At 41.9% G+C, this 19,622-nt stretch overlaps 1 protein-coding gene across 2 annotated transcripts; it reads left to right on the forward strand.

Moving 5' to 3' along the window:
* The first annotated feature begins 1,892 nt into the window (after nucleotides 1-1,892).
* On the forward strand, nucleotides 1,893-5,296 carry actb1 (actin, beta 1). Of its 2 annotated transcripts, XM_079238377.1 has the most exons (7): nucleotides 1,893-1,969; nucleotides 2,819-2,944; nucleotides 3,031-3,270; nucleotides 3,701-3,947; nucleotides 4,048-4,239; nucleotides 4,336-4,517; nucleotides 4,643-5,296. In XM_079238377.1, the coding sequence occupies exons 2-7, from the start codon at nucleotides 2,822-2,824 to the stop codon at nucleotides 4,784-4,786; spliced, it is 1,128 nt and encodes a 375-aa protein (XP_079094503.1). In that variant the 5' UTR covers nucleotides 1,893-1,969; nucleotides 2,819-2,821; the 3' UTR covers nucleotides 4,787-5,296. The 2 variants fall into 2 exon arrangements, with proteins under 2 accessions (XP_079094503.1, XP_079094504.1); XM_079238378.1 differs by lacking the exons at nucleotides 1,893-1,969; nucleotides 2,819-2,944 and adding an exon at nucleotides 3,395-3,434 and having other exon boundaries at nucleotides 3,179-3,270.
* Nucleotides 5,297-19,622: the final 14,326 nt, after the last annotated feature.

Consider the following 19,622-nt stretch of genomic DNA (forward strand, 5'->3'; position numbering starts at 1 on the left):
TGAGATGGCTGGAGAAGTGAACAGAAGCTACCTGCTGGCTTCTTCCATATACGGTATTGGAGCAGAGAGCCAGGCCTGAGAGTTTCTCTGACTGTGTGAGTGAGCAATGCAGACGGGAGTGCCTATGTGCGTATGTATGTGTGTGTGTTGTAATGCATGTGAGTCATGTATGCTACTGGGTTTTGAAACTTATCAGAGAATGGCATGACAGTATACAGGATGTATTATGAAATCTCTGTCAATGAGTAAAATAAATACAAAGTTTAGAAAGAAATGAAATAAAACTTGTTAAAATGAACACTTACAACATAAATCAAAGATAGCAAAAAAGAAATAAGGTTCAAAGCCACAAACTTTCACAAAGCCACAAAACAGGCTTAAAAAGGGAGATTCATTCATTTCCTCAGACTGGTCACATGACCCGAGCAGTGCATTCTTCCCCCCATGTGACACCCTCCAATATCTCCTTATATGGACGTCATCCAAAGGAACTCTTAAAGGGATGGTTGTCCTGCTCTGGATCTAAACTTGGTGAGTGTCTGTTTGTCTAAAGCAGGATAATGCCTGTCTGAAAAGCCAATTCCCTGATCAGCTCATGCACTCCCCCAACACACACACACACCACCCTCCTGTACCTTGTCCTTAGCTGTGCTCACTTCCTGCATCTATCTTACAAAATGAGGCACTTTAAAAGCTCACTTCCTATCCCAACTAGAGAATCAGCTCCCATATATCCTTATTTGGAACACACACAGCTAGTCAGAATTCCAAGTGTCAATCCATGAGTTTCCTCCCAGCGCCCTGATTGAGTTAAACTGCCTCCTGTTAAGATGAGCCTTGCAAGATAGCTTGTATCATAAAACTGAATTTGACTTTTACACAATTATAAAAACACAAGTTACGTGATGCCTAATATCAGCACTTGTTTCACACATAAATTCTGAAAAGAATCATTTCAGGTCTCATGTATTTACTAATGCCAACACACCTGCTTATCATGTAGCAAGCATTGTTAATCACCACATGACAGAAGTGATGAGACGGAGATTTACAGCCTGCTGAGTTTTGCTGTAAACATATCTCAGCTTGACCACAAACATCTCTGTCACTCTGCTCTGCAAATCTGGGTATGAGTGTGTGTGTGTGTGTGTGTGTGTAAATGAGAGAAACAGAATGGTATGCCAAGGCAGACGTGTCAGACAGGCTGTTGACAACGCTGTCAGTGACCCTGAGATTGTAACCACACCAAGTCCTTGCTGGCACAACTAATATTTGTGATGAGTGGGAAAGCTTGGTTTTGCATGAACAGCCCAACTCTGCTATTTCCTCTTTGTCTTGTTCTGATTAATTACAGAAATGTTTGTGGTAGGTGTATGGCAAAGCGAGTGATCAATGAAATCAGGGTAGTAATCATGGCAGGCAGATACATTTAAAAGAAGTGCACTATGCCTTAGACAGAGTAATGTTAAAATATTTATATTTTATATATGTATATATGTGTATTTATTTACTATATGTATATTTAACATATGCTCAGTGGATGAATACCTAATGCCTGTTGTAGTGTCACAGAGAAGTAGTTTTGTGTAGATCTGATGTCCTCCTGCAACATAATCACTATCATTCTTGCCATTAATGATTATCTGATAGATACGTTTTGTAAAGCTCTAGACCACCTCTGAAAGATACATTTAAAAGTATATGGGCTAGTTTTCATTATACTTGTCCCCTGTGTCATGTCAGAGCACAGAGCTGTTATCTGCATGCGCCACACCCAGTGGATGCAGCAGAGCCAATCAAAAAGCGCCGTGCGGAAAGTTCTCCTTTTATGGAGAGGGGCTGCAGCACGAGCCCCGATAAAACCCTGCAATTTATTGGATTTCATTGCAGTCAAGCTCAGACACTAATCCCGAAAGGAGTGTAACGCTCATTCACCGGCCGCCTCAGCGAATAACCACTCTTCATACCGGTAAGGGAAAATGTTGGCAGTGCGTCTAGTTTAAATTGTATTGTTGGTCACGCCAATTGCATTTAGGTTTTGTTCCACTAGCCAAATGTTGAGGGTTTTCCGAGACTTCTAGCAAGTTGAGGTGTATGTAAAAACATTTTTGTTAAACTGGAAGACCAGGAAGATGTAAATTTTAATGTGATGTGTATCAATTTGGATGTTGGGAACTTGCGCTGCAGCCTCATGTCACTCCTGTCTGAACTCAGACTGCGTTAAAAGGTTCACCTTCTCGCTTACATGTAAGCATTTGCTTTGACAACCTTCCTGCTCCGGCGTATCGGGTTTCTCACAAATGGCGGAGTAATGTTTTTAAAATAAAACTCTTAATTACAGCCATTAATTCATGCGACAGCGAAGTTGCTTTTAGAAACGGTAACCTCCTTTTCTTTCTCCCTCTCCTGTCACTATTACTGCACATGACTGCCAGCTTGACAGAAATTAAATAAATTTCTAAGTCAACTGGCTTTCTTTCGTCTGTCTGACGCATTTGGATGCTTAATTCATTCATGAAGATACCGGTGAAGGGAGTGGCAGTCTGTGGGTGTCATTTGAGGTTGAATGGCACACGGGGCGGCTTCCGGGCCGGTCTACCGCTGTCTCCAGGCTGCTCTCGTTTTTGCCTTATATAGCCGGACCAGGCTAGAAACCTCAATTTGTTTAGCAGCTTAGGATTTGGCTCGTTTCTGCGCTACTGCGACGTCCAGCGTCTGGTGTCTATGACATCGTTGCAATTGGTCCCCTTCCAGGTGCTGTTATACCATTCTTCAGAAAAGCAGCTGGAAGTAACATTTTATATATATTTTCTGGCAGAAAATGGAAGACGAAATTGCCGCCCTCGTTGTTGACAACGGATCTGGTATGTGCAAAGCTGGCTTTGCAGGAGATGATGCCCCACGTGCTGTCTTTCCATCCATTGTTGGCCGCCCCAGGCATCAGGTAACTTTTTTTTTTTTTTTTTTTCTCCCCCTAGTCTTTATCTCCACACACCTTCTCAGCTTAACTCAATTGTTCTTCCTTCCTAGGGTGTGATGGTTGGTATGGGCCAGAAAGACAGCTATGTTGGTGATGAAGCACAAAGCAAGAGAGGAATCTTGACTCTGAAGTACCCCATTGAGCATGGTATTGTCACCAACTGGGATGACATGGAGAAGATCTGGCATCACACTTTCTACAATGAGCTGCGAGTTGCCCCGGAAGAGCACCCAGTTCTGCTGACAGAGGCCCCCCTGAACCCTAAGGCCAACAGGGAAAAGATGACACAGGTAATAGCTGACATCCTGAGTCTTTAAAAGGTTAAATGGGCTCTGCTCACTTGCAGGCCCAACTGAGCACTTTCTGGGCATTTCTTGGCTCAATCTGTCATTTCCTCCCTATTCCAACCTCCAGGTTGTTCCTGAACTGATCTTTCCCTCTCTGGATACTTGAGGTTTCTGTCTTCTGACACTGCATCAGGAATGATTAGTTGCAGCATGTTAATGTTAAAGTAGATGGCAATCACCTAACTAGGTGTCTGCATGACTTTTAACCATAACTGCGCAGGTTGTTGCATTAAGAGTTTACTTTGTACTCTCTAAACAGGCCAGTGTGTTAACTGTGCTAACAAACCAGTTGTCTGAAAATTACTGGTTTTTTTTTTTTATTTATTTTATTTATTTTTTTTATTTTAAACTTGCCATCCTCTCCTCCTTCCAGATCATGTTTGAGACTTTCAACACACCAGCCATGTATGTGGCCATCCAGGCTGTGCTGTCCCTCTATGCTTCTGGTCGTACCACTGGTATTGTCATGGACTCTGGTGATGGTGTGACCCACACAGTGCCCATCTATGAAGGCTACGCTCTGCCCCATGCCATCCTCCGGTTGGACCTGGCTGGCAGAGACCTCACAGACTACCTCATGAAGATCCTGACTGAGAGGGGTTACAGCTTCACCACTACAGGTGAGCATGCACAATTTGACTCGTTAAAAAAAAAAAAAAAAAAAAAAAAAAAAATCTGTGCCGAAGGAATGGGAGCACTAACAATTATCTTGTCCTGCAGCTGAGCGTGAAATTGTGCGCGACATCAAGGAGAAGTTGTGTTATGTAGCATTGGACTTTGAGCAAGAGATGGGTACTGCTGCGTCGTCGTCTTCACTGGAGAAGAGTTATGAATTGCCAGATGGACAGGTCATCACCATTGGAAATGAGAGGTTCCGTTGCCCGGAGTCCCTCTTCCAGCCTTCCTTCCTTGGTGTGTAACATGTGGCAACCCACTTATGACTTGTAATTGAACTAGTAAACTGTTAATCCTGAGCAAGACATAACTAAATTATGCATGTGTTCACAGGTATGGAGTCTTGTGGTATCCACGAAACCACCTTTAACAGCATCATGAAGTGTGACGTGGATATCCGTAAGGACCTGTATGCAAACACTGTGCTGTCTGGAGGAACCACCATGTACCCTGGTATTGCTGACCGTATGCAGAAGGAGATCACGGCTCTGGCACCCACTACCATGAAGATCAAGGTAAACTTTTCCTTGAGGAAATGAAGTCCTGGACATCTCTTCACTAAGTGCACAACCACCCCCCTCCTATTGAACTTGTTGTTTAATTACATACATTATTGACTTTTCTTTACTGCTTCTTGCAGATTATTGCTCCTCCAGAGAGGAAGTACTCTGTATGGATTGGAGGCTCCATCCTTGCTTCCCTGTCCACTTTCCAGCAGATGTGGATCAGCAAGCAGGAGTACGATGAATCTGGCCCCAGCATTGTCCACAGGAAATGCTTCTAAACAGACTGTCCATCACCCTACAACCACCCCCCCCCCCCCACCCCCCAAAAAACACACTGCTCTAAGCCCAAACAGGCTCTGCATACATACTTGCACCAACACACTGTGCTGAGCCTACACCTCTACCCATTCTGTCATCACTCTGGCTATGGCACCAAGCCCCCTGATGGGGAGAAACTCTGCAGGAAGTACAGAGCATCCAGGCGGTGTGAATGTGAGGAACATGATGTCCATTGTCGTGTTGTGTAGGTCATTCCAAATGTGTGTTCACCTTTATTTGCCTCTATGAAGGTTTATTCTCTGGTGGGCCCACTGCCCAACAGACCTGTATTGCTTAATATGTAAATTATGTAATCTGAACTTTTTTTTTTTTTTTTGTACTTTTCAGCCTTAACAATACTCAGTCCAGTTTTGTCATGGAAAAGACGAGGATTCTACCTTGTGTTGAGGTGTAATGAAGGTTTGTGCATGGGGTTTAAAGCCTCTAGTGTACACAAAAACCCAATAAAGCGCACATGTCTGAGATTTCTGTCTGCTCTTATCTTGGGCCATAAGTGTAAAGTGGGAGTAGCCATTTCAAGACTTAAATGGAAGATGCTAGTGAGCCACCAATCTACATTTACTTTTGGGGGGGGGGGTGCAAAGGTCATGTTACTGTATCATGACTGTAAGCAGTTAAGCATTGTGCTAAGAAATTTAACAAAACCTAATTGGCATTTAAGGTTGTGATGTAGCCAGTACACATGTGAATATGGTTTAGAGGGTATTTTTGAGAAGTAACAGTTGGGTGGGAAAGGCTTTGTGTGGCAAAGCACATTTGAGACCAAATACTTGATCTCAAATTGACTGCAAATAAGCTCTCCATGTAAAAGGCTCCGCTCTCCAATAAGTTTGAATCATGAACAGCATTGAACTGAAATGATCAACTCAAGTTTGAGTACAGCAAGAGAGCAATTGTCAGTACAATGTCTCCCCCTGCTGAGAGAAATCAGAAATACTATCAAACTTGAGTTTGACCCCATAAGTTGATCACTTTGCACCTAAATGCATGCAAGCTGTTAATCTTTACTAGGATTGTTATATCTAAATTAATGCATTCTAAAACATTACATTTTGATGGGTTTAATTAGAAAATGGCTTTACTTTTTTGTTTCAATGTCTTGCTGAATTTAAAATGTTTGACAAAAGTAGGTATTGAGAGATGTGGTCTATAAAGTTTAAAATCTAAATATGACATCAGACTCCAAATCTGGTCCAAAACATGATTCTGAACATTTTTCAAACAAGCATGTCTGTTTCAAACGCTTTCAACTGACATCTGTGAGAAGGCACATGCTTTTACGTGCAGGGAGTTTATACAGTCCAAACATCCATTCAGCTTAAAACACCCTTATATTTTAGTCACATGCAAATGTATTTAATACAAACATAACACTGTGTAGTGACTGAAAGGAATAGGCTGAAGCATGCTTATATTTAAGTTTGTCCTATTTAAACTACCCATCAACATGTGTAAGTATTACAAAAAATAATAGAAAAAAAAACCAAGAAAATAAGGGAAAAAAATGAATTTAGAAAAACCAGTAAACAGTCAAATGGAGTATAAGCAAACTCATAAGATGTATATCTCACAAATAACTCACAGCCCTCAAAAATCACCTTAAGAACCTTTTTGAAAACCAAAAATGTACCACAAGTTCTTAAACTTCTATCAGCATCATTCCATAATGAAATCCCATCAACCAATAAACATCTTTTAATTTTTTTTTTTTTTTTGTCTTTTGTTTCTGTGAATTTGCAGGTGTCTCTTAAGTATCTCTCGGAAACGAAAAAATCTTTGTATGCTGGCTGGAAGTGACTTCCTTTTCGGCTCTTTAAAGTATTTGCATTACTTTGTATTATATTAAATCACTGAATTTTAAAACGTGATTTGGTAAAAAGCGGCTGAATATGTGCATAATAATCTGCCTTATTGATGATCCATATAACTCGTTTTTGTAAAATAACTTTCATTTAATGTTTTATTTGTTAATCTCCAGACTTCCACAAAGCAAGATATATAAGGAAGAATGAGGGAACAATAAATATAATATAAAGCTTTATAGTTTAATATGTTCCTTGATTTGTACAAGAATGCTATCATCCTTGAAATCTTTCTTTTCACATAACATGTGGTTTTCATGTTAATTCATGATCAATAACTAAAAATTTCTTCTAACAAATCCATACCAGCATAAGTGGTTGTTCTGTTTCCTCCTGAACCCATACTGCTTGTCACTGTGTATGTTTTTCAATGAAACAATCCAGTTGTTTCATTAAAAAAATGTTTGCAATATTTTGAAAATTGAGGAAAAAAAGAACACTTGTCTATAATTGTCAATACAATATTTAACTCAACTTTTAAATATTGGTAAAACTTTTGCCGTTTTAATATTATTTGGAAAAATACCTTTTAAATGTACCTTTATATGCACCCCTACCCCCAACTGACTTTAGAGTGGGAATTCCCCAAGAGAGAAAACTGTTATCTCAGCTCTTGGGACTCCCAGGATGAGGTTTTACTATGAAATGATCTTACATGAAGGTTATTATGCCCTTTGCAGTTGTTCTCATATTCCAGACATTTAGTAATAGGAAATAAGAAACTTGTACAAACACAAGTTTACCTTCGCCATTCTAACAATCTGTCCTCCTTATAGAGGCTCACAATATAGTTATGAGATTTCCCCAGTGTCTCTCACCCAGAGTTTTTCTTTACATAAACAAATTATATATATCAAAACGGAGGAATTTGAGCTGGGTTCAAGTGACCCTCAGGTGTGAAAGAGCTGGAACTTACAGGTTACATGCAATTCTCATGTGTTTTACACTTGCCACCTCTGGGAAGGAATTAAATGACTACAGCCCCGTCACTCTGACATCTGTGGTCATGAAATCCTTCAAAAGACTGGTGCTGAACCTCCTGAAGGTCATCAGAGGCCCCCGGCTGGACCATCTGCAGGTTGCCTACCATGCTGGAGACAGATGATGCAGTTAATGTGGACCTGCAGCACATACTACATCACCTCCACTCCCCAGGCACGTACACGTGGAACCTGTTTGTGGATTTCAGCTCCGCATTCAACACTGCCATCCCTGAAATACTCCATCAGAAGCTCACCCACCTAAAAGTGCCGACCACCTGCCGGTGGGTTACCAGTTTTCTGACTGACAGGACACAGGAAGTGAGGTTAGGGAGCTTCACATCCAGAACTCAGACGATCAGCACCAGTTCCCTCCAAGGCTGTGTCCTCTCCCTACTTCTCTTCTCCCTTTGTCTCTGAAACTCCTGAAGTATGCAGATGACAGCTGGCCTGATCCAGAACTGTGACTGTAACCTGCCAAGAGAACGGCTGATCACATTTTACACCACCATCATCCAGTCTGTACTCTGCACTTCCATCCCAGTCTGGTTCGGATGCGCTACCAAACTGGACAAGCAGAGACTGCAATGCACCATCAGGTCTGCAGAGAGGATAATTGAGGTCAACCTGCCCTCCATCCAGGACTTGTGTCTGTCCCAGGTTAGGAAACGGGAAAGGGACATCTATGGAGACCCCTCACACCCTGCACACACACTCCTTCAAACTTCTCCCATCTGGTAGACGGTTTAGAGCCCTGTCCTAAAAAACCAGCAGACACAGGAACAGTTTCCTCCCCAGGCCATCACGGTCTTAAAGAAAATGTACGCTGATGCACATTTGCACACATCCATATGATGTGTCATTTCTGTCAAATGCTGTGTAGATACCATGTAAATAGTTAGAAAATAACCAATAACCAACATTCATTGCTGCTTGTACCCATGTTGCTGCTTTCCTTTATTTCTACTATGTATTTATGTTTATTATCTAATTCTTTCTCCTGTTTTTTGCTTATTCTTTGATTATTTTAATACATTAATACAAGTACAGCTGAGAGCAACTTGCCACTGGAGTCAAATTCCTTGTTTGTTTGCACAAACATGCACATAAAGTGATTCTGATTCTTTAAAGTTTGTTCACACTAGAATACAATAAATTGCATCCATGCAATCCTCCAGCCCTTCATGTGCTCACAGTTTGAGATTTTTCTTCTTACACTTTCAAGTTGCAAACAGTACTTGGTTGTTCAAGGGGTTCTTTGAGTTTTACTCATATGTGAGCTTTGACTCTATTTCAGTCAGCACTCAGAAAATGTCCCCGATATCACAGCAACGCAAACTAGCAAGCCACTGGACAGACATGTGCGTATTGGAATCACAAACACACCTCCCCAGTTACAGTAATGTAAAAGACAAATCTATTTTTTTTGTTGGTTTATAAAGGACATTAGTGGTTCAGTGTTGTTATTCAGTGTCGATATTTATCTTCTCTTATTCGTTCACACTCTATACATCAGACTGAACATGTGAGTCTACATGTCGCCGTCTTTCTTTTATAAGACAAGAATCTGCTCAGTGATCAAGAGTGTTGTTGGTAGGAGCTGTTCTACTGTGGAGACTCAGAAACACGTGATGTTTCAGCTCAGTTTACATCCACTGATGGATCAAAGGTGCATCAACTTCACCCCTCCATTCTGCTTCCATACCTTACAAAGTGGAAAATGGGGTGTAAGACACACACATCCCAGATACACTGATGCTAATTGTACTAATAATCTGTTGGCCAGACTTGGCAACTATAATCTTTTATGAACTCTTACAAAGAATTATTGAAAAGAAAGGTCAAATGCCATGTTTAATTTTTTTTTCAATTTTTTATTCAATGAAAACAAAATAAAAATGATTTATATATTCCATATGGGATGGAAATTAAGCTCTATTCCATTCTGCTCTGACTAGAATGATCAGTTAAAGGAGATGGACTTGCTTTCTTTGTCACTGGTTGCTTTGACAGCAGCAGCCAGGTCGGCTCCAAGCTGAACCTGGCACGACACCGGCAGCATAGTTTTTAGCAGCTAGGTCAGCTCCAGGCTGAACCTGGCCCGACACTAGCTGCACATGCAGCAACCAGTGACTCGTGAGCTTTGCTTTCAGTGATACACCCCATCTCATGGATATAAAATGCACAATGATGTTTGTTCTTTCAGTATTGTTCTTTTCATCATCATGCAGCATTGGTGGAGGTCTCTGTGTGGGTGGGGAACTTGTGTATCAGCACCAGAAAAAGAAATATCCCTCCACTTTTTTATCTTCTTTTAACAAGGTGTATGTTGTTCACCTTGTTAGTGTCAAACTTTCTTTTGCTCTTCTGTATTTCAGTAAAATTAAAAAGGAGTCCTTTTGTCTGACATCCCAACATGTGGTATGGTTGTTGTTGCAAAGTAACCGTTCAGCTTTCTGACAGTAGAAGTTCCCTTAAATTTCTCTTTCATATCCACGAAGAGCCAATATGGGGTGATACAAAATGCTCCTCTGTTCATGTGTAGACCTTTTTCCTGGATCACAGCAAGTTTCTTGGTCAGCTGATCGATCTGTTATACAGCCGTATGCAATGTTGGATTTTTTCACGGCTCCATTAACAATGATTATGAGTCCGTGCCTCATTCAGGTCCTATGAGGCTTCTAAACATATTAAATTATTTCACAATTGAGACCAATTTTTTCAATGGTTCTCAATAAGTCTTTCATTGTCATTTTGCCTCCTTCCTAGAAATTTTCCTTGGTCATCATAGGCAATCAAGAAGTCATCCAACTTATTACATTTACATTGAATTTCTCTGGTTTAAAACACATTTTTAATGTACTTCTCAAATTTTTCAGGATTTAAATGGTGATTGGGAGGTTTTCTGGCAATCAAATGTGCAAAAGACAAATGATGTTTTTCTTCTGTTTTCCTGAAACTTCATCTCTTGCACGTCTATTTACAGTCAGGGTATAAGTAATAATAAAACCAGCACTGCCACAAAACCGAAAATAATCCCCACAGCTTTGAGCGCATTTTTCCATAAAGGCCTTTTAGATTTCTGCTTTGTGAAGCAGTCTGAGAGTTCTGTGATGTGGGCTCTAATGGACTGGACGATGGCGTTGTGCACACTTCCTTCTTCTATTGTCAAAAGGGCTTCCACAGCTTGCATGGTACAGAACTGTTCCTTCACCTTCTTCAAAATTTTCTTGCTGATCTTGGGAATCTTTTTCATGTCCGGGGAAAAGTTTGCAGCGACAGAAAGTCCCTCCATCGTATCGTTGATGAGGCTCTTGGTATTTCTGATAATCTCCTTCTGTCCCCAGTTCTGGAAAACTTTACACTCTTTCAGTATTCTCACTGTGAGAACAGTGACAAATAGACGGAGTGGATCTTTGACTGCTGTCTCTTCTCCGATGTGTGGATCTGCATCTGCATCTGTGGAGGCAGGTTGGTCAGAAACATCAACACTCACAGGCAAAATTTTGCTGATCTCTTCTGTTTCTTCATACACACAACCTGTATTTGGTTTGGTCATGCTGACTGAAGCTTGGCTTCCTTTGACGAGGCCGGGATCTTTGACTTCTGTCTTGAATTCAGTCTCTGCCTCTGGGGAGGTAGACTGGTCAGAAGTATCTGTCAATGATGGAGTTTCAGGCAAAATGATACCTTCCTCTCCTGCTTCTTCACACACATAATTTGGAAGTTCGATCGTGGTGATAAAAGCTTGCCTTTTTTTGGCAAGACACAGAGTTTTGATTTCTGCCTCTGCCTCTGGAGAGGCACATTGATCAAAAAGATCCATGGTGGATGGATTTTCTGTAAAAATACATATTCTTTCTGCGGCTGGCATGGTGATCAAAATTCTGGATTTCTCTGTCTCTGTTTTCTCCGTGCGGACAACAATGAAATGACTAATTCTATTAAGAATCGAGGTAATAAATGGGAAAGTGATGAGGTTAAGGTCGCTTAAGGTCTACAAAATTAGCATATTCTGGAATCCAAAGTTATAGTCATCAAATCTCGCGTGATTTGCAGTCATTCTCGCGAGATTACGTCAACGCTAGTGAAGCAACAATAATAAATAATTTAGTGCCAGATTGAAACTTTTCCAACAAACTTGACTGTGCTGTTTTTTTCTTCTGCCACACAATGAATCCTAGTGTAAAATACATAACTTTAGTAAAAATGTTTAAATTTGATAACCGGTTAAAGTTTAATTTCAGGATGTAGCTAACCCCCAAGAATTCTACATGTTCTCTGCGCCTTAGCAACAAAACAAAACAAAAATGTTAACTTCATAATGTGGTGGAATGAGATTCCTCCCTCCCACATGGCACCTCCAAGCTACAGCAGATTGGCAATCATGACTGGGCGGAGCTGGATGCCTTTATGTTCAGCCAGGTGGTCTCCTTCAGCAGATCTTCCTTGCCTGGGGTAGCAGAATGGTAGCTGTGACTAGACTAGCCTGAATGCCAATTCCATTGCTCTGCATGCCACTGGCCGCTTAATAGGGCATCAGCGGAGTTGGGCAGCCTCACTTCTGAGGGTTTGTGGACGGCTAAATTGGAGCCGGTGCCGGGACAGCGGTATTCCTGTTCTCTTCCTTGTGGGGGAGGCAACATTCGGTAAGGGCATGTTTTTCTAAATCAACCAACAATTAACCCAGGTAATAAATAAATTTGTGCTTCAACAGGCCTGAGGAACTGCTGCTGTTTTTGTCTCCCCTGTGATCCCTGGCCATTCATCCAGACTGCGGATGGTCAATGACCAGGTTTTGAACTGTGTACCCCCCCCCATCTTGAAGCACCACGGGTACTCTAGCACTGACTGTGGTTAGAGCCCAGGTTCTAACAGGACTTTTTGTTTTTGTGCCTGCATTTCTAATAACCATACTGAGGTGTGCTGTGTTTTCTTTGCATGTTTCTGTTTTCAGGGCAAAACCCAAGCTAATTGTGCCTGTGTACAAAAAGGGTGGGGGATTTTAAATAAAATAGTGGTTTTTGTAACAAAACTGTCTACCATGGTATATATAATCGGACCTGTGGTTAATTTCTGGTGCGTGAACCCCCCCCCAGTCTGGCGTTGTTGGACAATCAAAGTTCTCCCTACAATAACAAAGTAGATGTTTTCATTTCAATTTCTCAGTCTATTTGATGTGAACAGACCGAGTAAAATTGTTGTACAAAAGTAAAGTGGGTGCTATGGGGCGGTCAGTCTCTTTCAATATTACCGCCATTAATCAATTACTTTGTTACTAGTTTTGTTTTTTTTTTTTGTTTTGTTTTTTGGGGGGTTGATATGCTATATTAGTTTCACGACAAGTGAGAAATGTTTCTTAAAAAAAAAAAAAAAAAGAAACACAGATAAAGACAAGTGTAACGTCTGCTGGCGTCATGCAAAAATGAAGAATAACACGAAGCAATGACCGTACCCAACATGGGAAACCTCATACATCACATCTCCCCTCTTAACAAATTGCAACAGTAAACCATCTGATTATAACGCAGAATTTCAAGGTTATTTGCTAAACATCGCCAAGAACTCTGAATTTTAACTCTGATCACCCTATTATTCCGACACTATTCATACAAACTGCATGAAGTATTGTCATACTCTTCATCTAACAGATACAGAAGTCCTGGTAAGACTGACCCCAACATTACATTTTAACAGTACGTTAACAGAACAATTGTCATTTCCCGTGTTACCCTCACACTCTTGCCTTTCTCGTTTTGCAACACTTTCACATTTAGACATGTTCTTCAGAACACTCATCACAGACTAAGTTTGGAAGGTGGTTTAATCACTCTTCCTGAATGAATGACTGTCTTTGTCATAATCCCCGTCAGATTGTCAGTTTGGGAATGTCCAGTGTTCTGCACAATCTCACAGTCACTGGTCTGCACCGACTCCTGACCTGTTGGCGCGTCCGAACACGCATTGCTTTGTGGTGCACTCAGTAGATGTCTTCGATTGCGCCTGAACTGTCCTCCTTCAGGAGTCTTCACCACGTATGACCTTGGTGTACAACTGTACCCCTTAACAACCCCTGGAGTTGTCCACTGTCTCTCACTGTCCAATTTCAGGAGAACATTGTCACCTGGTTTCAGTACAGGCAGATTTCTCACAACATGTCTTTTGTTGTAGTAGAAAGCTTGCTTCTGTTTAGCTTTAGCAATAGTTTGTCTAACCATGTCCTTATCCGGCCAGTTTGGGATAAGGTTTCCAGACAAGGTAGGTTGTCTAGTTCTGATTTTCCAACCAAATTGTAGTTCAGCTGGACTGACCCCGGTGGATGCTGATGGTGTAGCTCTGTATACCATTAAGGCAAGAAGAGTGTATTCCTGTCTTAGAAGATTCTTTGCTACCTGAACAGCTCTCTCAGCCTGACCATTACTTTGTGGATAGTGTGGACTGCATGTTATATGTTGAAAATCATATTCCACGCTAAACTTCCTGAACTCCTCTGAGGCAAGCTGAGGTCCATTATCACTCACTAGCATGTCGGGAAGACCATAACGTGTGAAAGTAGCTTTCAGCTTCTCAATAACCTACCTGCTGGTTGCAGCTGGTAAATGTAAGATTTCCAAGTATCTTGAGTAGTAATCTGACAATATAAGATACGAGTGTTTCTTGTGTTCACACAGATCTACTCCTATTTTCTGCCATGGTCTGGAGGGTAATTCTGTTGGCATCATGGGTTCGTTTCTCTGAGTGTTTCTGTTTTCTCTGCAGAACTGACACTATTCTACTCTTTTGACTATGTCTTGTGAGATCCGCGGCCACCATACTGACTGATTGGCCCGTTCTCTGCATTTACATATACCTTGATAACCATCATGAATTCTCTCTATCATTTCTTCTCTCAACCTTGTAGGAATTATGATGCGACTTCCTCTGGTCACTTACCCCTCAACCTCTGACAGCTCACCTGGTAGAACTCTCTGATCATCTCAGGTACCTGTTTCCCATACTCGGGCCACCCTGACTGAATGCACTGCTTGACTGCTTGCAGCTGAGGATCAGAGGCTGTGTGAGCTGCGATGTCCTGGATCTTCTGTGGTGAAGCAGGGATGTGGCTCAGAACAGAGTCTATGTGAGCCGCTACATCCTCACTCGATGTGTCCTCTCTGATGTCGAGCCCCGGTTCTCTGGAAAGGGCGTCTGCCACGACCAGCGTTTTCCCTGGAGCGTAAACAGCTTCTGCGTTGAATCGCATAAGTCTCATCAGAAACCTCTGGCATCTGACCGGTACATTATCCAAGTCTTTACAGTTCATCAGAGGTACGAGTGGTGTGTGGTCTGTGATCAGCTTAAAGCTGCCAAGCCCTAGCAAGTATTTCTCAAAATGCTCACATGCCCAAACACTTGCTAAGATTTCTTTCTCTATTTGAGCATACCTTGTTTCATCTTCCCACAGTCTACTGGAACAATAGGCCACAGGTTTCCAGTCTCCTTCATGTTCCTGCAGCAGGACCCCACCCAAGCCATAGCTGCTGGCGTCGGCCGACACCACTGTAGGCTTGGTGACGTTGTAAAGAGAGAGCACTGGTGCTGATGTCAGGATGTTTTTCAGCTTCTGGAAGGCTGTCTGTTGAGCTGGACCCCAGAGCCATTCGACCTTCTGTTTCAGCAGTTCGTGTAGTGGTTGACCCACTGTGGAAAGGTCTGGAATGAATTTAATCATGTAATTGACCATACTCAGGAATCGTTTGAGCTCTGACACGTTTTGTGGTTGTGGGAAGTTCTCTATTCCCGCAACTTTGTCAGGGTCCGGGCGCACACCATTCTCATCAAATGTGTACCAGGAACTGAACCTGTCTCTGTCTGAATTTGCACTTGCTTTTATTCAATCACTTTCAGCATATGTTCTAACCGCTGGTCATGGATTGCCTCTGTTTCCCCATGAATCAGGAAGTCGTCCATATAGACCTCCGTTTCTTCCAGTCCTTTCAGCGTCTCAGTCATTTTCCTTTGGAAAATTTCTGGTGCACTCGTTATTCCAAATGGGAGTCTGCGGAATGCATATCTCCCAAGTGGAGTAAGGAACGTTGTGAGCCTGCAGCTGTCCTTGTGGAGAGGGATCTGATAAAATCCACTGGCTGCATCGAGTGAGGAGAAGACCTTGGATCCTGACAGCCTTGGCATGATTTCCTCCACTGTTGTTGGTAAAACGTATTTCTCACGTTTCACAGCCCGATTGAGTCGTCTCATATCAACACAGCACCGCACCTTCTTCTGGTTTTAACACTGGAACCATTGCAGCACACCACTCGGTAGGCTCTGTCACCTTTTCAATGATTCCGTCGCTTTCCAGTCTCAGCAGTTCTTTCCTCACGAGAGGCATAAGTGGAAGCGGTACTCGCCTGGCCGCGTGGACAGCATAAGGCTGGGCATCTTCTCTGAGGATTATCTCGACAGGTTCTGTCTTCAACAGACCACTTGTACCAAAAACAGCACTAATGTTTTGCACTCATCTCACGAGTCCCATCTGTACTGCTTCCAATCTGCTGAGTAGGTTGCTGCTTTGCCCTTTTATTACGTACACTGGGAATGTGTATTCTTGTTCTTTAAAGATCGTGGTGGCTCTAAACCATCCCAAGCATCTCAGTTTCCCACCTGGACCTAAGAAACATGTCTCTGAGGGGTCCAGTTTACTTGCGTTTGGGAGTGACTTGAATGTCTTCTCACTTATGACTGTCACGTCCGCCCCTGTATCAATTTTAAATGTGAGGGGTGAACCACCAACATTAAGGTCTATCATCCATTTGTCCTGGCTAGCTTCACTGCTAACCTCCCCCAGAAACTGAAACTGACTCAGAGTCTCTGTGACTTCACTCACTGTTTTGGTGTGACATACGCGAGCCCAATGTCCTTTCTTGTTACACTTCTTACATATACTTTTGAAAGCTGGACATTTCAGTCTCTCATGTTGGGAGCCGCACCTACTGCAGGTCCTTTTCTCTTTAGTTGTTGTTTCTGACGTGCGCCTCGTGTCTCTGTGCTGTAGCCGTGGTTTGTCGCTGCTCACGCTAGCCACTTGTAGCTCCGGTGCAGCGGTCTGGATGCTAACTTGTTTAGCCACCTCTTCGCTTTGCCGTACTTGTTGAATAACTTGAGCCAGGGTAAGATCTGCTGTGAGCTGGAACTTTTGTGACAATTCTTTGTCCCGGATTCCTACAACCATCCTATCGCGGATATGTTCATCCCTTTTGTCTCCAAACTCACAGTTCTCTGCTAACTCATATAAAGCTCTTATATATACTTCCGCCTTTTCTCCCGGTAGCTGGCAGTGCTGATAAAAGCATGCACGTTCATGAATCAAGTTCTTTCTTGGAATGAAGTAGTCGTCAAACTTCTTAAGCACAACATTAAAGTCTTTCTTGGCTGCCTCGTTGACAAATTCGAATGAGCTGAATATCTTTTCTGCTTCGCTGCCCATTGCATGTATTAGCGAACAGACCTGGACTTCGCCATCCTCCTTTTTGAGCTTTGTTGCCATCCTATAGCGCAAAAACCTTTGTTTCCATTCCGCCCATTCTCCTGGGTTTGTGAACTTAAACTCCTCTGGTGGGTTAAACTTTGACATGCTTGTCCTCACCAACACCGGTCCACTTCTGACACCATGTAACGTCTGCTGGCGTTATGCAAAAATGACTTGTGAGCTTTGCTTTCAGTGATACACCCCATCTCATGGATATAAAATGCACAATGATGTTTGTTCTTTCAGTATTGTTCTTTTCATCATCATGCAGCATTGGTGGAGGTCTCTGTGTGGATAGTTCCGTCAGCCCGATGGTACCTGGCTGGGGAACTTGTGTATCAGGACCAGAAAAAGAAATGTCCCTCCACTTTTTATCTTCTTTTAACAAGGTGTATGTTGTTCACCTTGTTAGTGTCAAACTTTCTTTTGCTCTTCTGTATTTCAGTAAAATTAAAAAGGAGTCCTTTTGTCTGACATCCCAACATGTGGTATGGTTGTTGTTGCAAAGTAACCGTTCAGCTTTCTGACAGTAGAAGTTCTCTTAAATTTCTCTTTCATATCCACGAAGAGCCAATATGGGGTGATACAAAATGCTCCTCTGTTCATGTGTAGACCTTTTTCCTAGATCACAGCAAGTTTCTTGGTCAGCTGATCGATCTGCTATACAGCCGTATGCAATGTTGGATTTTTTCACGGCTCCATTAACAATGATTATGAGTCCGTGCCTCATTCAGGTCCTATGAGGCTTCTAAACATATTAAATTATTTCACAATTGAGACCAATTTTTTCAATGGTTCTCAATAAGTCTTTCATTGTCATTTTGCCTCCTTCCTAGAAATTTTCCTTGGTCATCATAGGCAATCAAGAAGTCATCCAACTTATTACATTTACATTGAATTTCTCTGGTTTAAAACACATTTTTAATGTGCTTCTCAAATTTTTCAGGATTTAAATGGTGATTGGGAGGTTTTCTGGCAATCAAATGTGCAAAAGACAAATGATGTTTTTCTTCTGTTTTCCTGAAACTTCATCTCTTGCACGTCTATTTACAGTCAGGGTATAAGTAATAATAAAACCAGCACTGCCACAAAACCGAAAATAATCCCCACAGCTTTGAGCGCATTTTTCCATAAAGGCCTTTTAGATTTCTGCTTTGTGAAGCAGTCTGAGAGTTCTGTGATGTGGGCTCTAATGGACTGGACGATGGCGTTGTGCACACTTCCTTCTTCTATTGTCAAAAGGGCTTCCACAGCTTGCATGGTACAGAACTGTTCCTTCAGCTTCTTCAAAATTTTCTTGCTGATCTTGGGAATCTTTTTCATGTCCGGGGAAAAGTTTGCAGCGACAGAAAGTCCCTCCATCGTATCGTTGATGAGGCTCTTGGTATTTCTGATAATCTCCTTCTGTCCCCAGTTCTGGAAAACTTTACACTCTTTCAGTATTCTCACTGTGAGAACAGTGACAAATAGACGGAGTGGATCTTTGACTGCTGTCTCTTCTCCGATGTGTGGATCTGCATCTGCATCTGTGGAGGCAGGTTGGTCAGAAACATCAACACTCACAGGCAAAATTTTGCTGATCTCTTCTGTTTCTTCATACACACAACCTGTATTTGGTTTGGTCATGCTGACTGAAGCTTGGCTTCCTTTGACGAGGCCGGGATCTTTGACTTCTGTCTTGAATTCAGTCTCTGCCTCTGGGGAGGTAGACTGGTCAGAAGTATCTGTCAATGATGGAGTTTCAGGCAAAATGATACCTTCCTCTCCTGCTTCTTCACACACATAATTTGGAAGTTCGATCGTGGTGATAAAAGCTTGCCTTTTTTTGGCAAGACACAGAGTTTTGATTTCTGCCTCTGCCTCTGGAGAGGCACATTGATCAAAAAGATCCATGGTGGATGGATTTTCTGTAAAAATACATATTCTTTCTGTGCCTGGCATGGTGATCAAAATTCTGGATTTCTCTGTCTCTGTTTTCTCCGTGCGGACAACAATGAAATGACTAATTCTATTAAGAATCGAGGTAATAAATGGGAAAGTGACGACATCAGAGTCCTTTGAATCAAAGAGAGTGTTGCGACATCGCTTAAGGTCTACAAAATTAGCATATTCTGGAATCCAAAGTTATAGTCATCGAATCTCGCGTGATTTGCAGTCGTTCTCGCGAGATTACGTCAACGCTAGTGAAGCAACAATAATAAATAATTTAGTGCCAGATTGAAACTTTTCCAACAAACTTGACTGTGCTGTTGTTTTTCTTCTGCCACACAATGAATGCCAGTGTAAAATACATAACTTTAGTAAAAATGTTTAAATTTGATAACCAGTTAAAGTTTAGTTTCAGGATGTAGCTAACCCCCAAGAATTCTACACGTTCTCTGCGCCTTAGCAACAAAACAAAACAAAAATGTTAACTTCATAACAA

The sequence above is a fragment of the Telmatherina bonti genome, assembly GCF_933228915.1.
Source record: "Telmatherina bonti genome assembly, chromosome: 3".
NCBI classification, from domain to species: Eukaryota; Metazoa; Chordata; class Actinopteri; order Atheriniformes; family Telmatherinidae; genus Telmatherina; species Telmatherina bonti.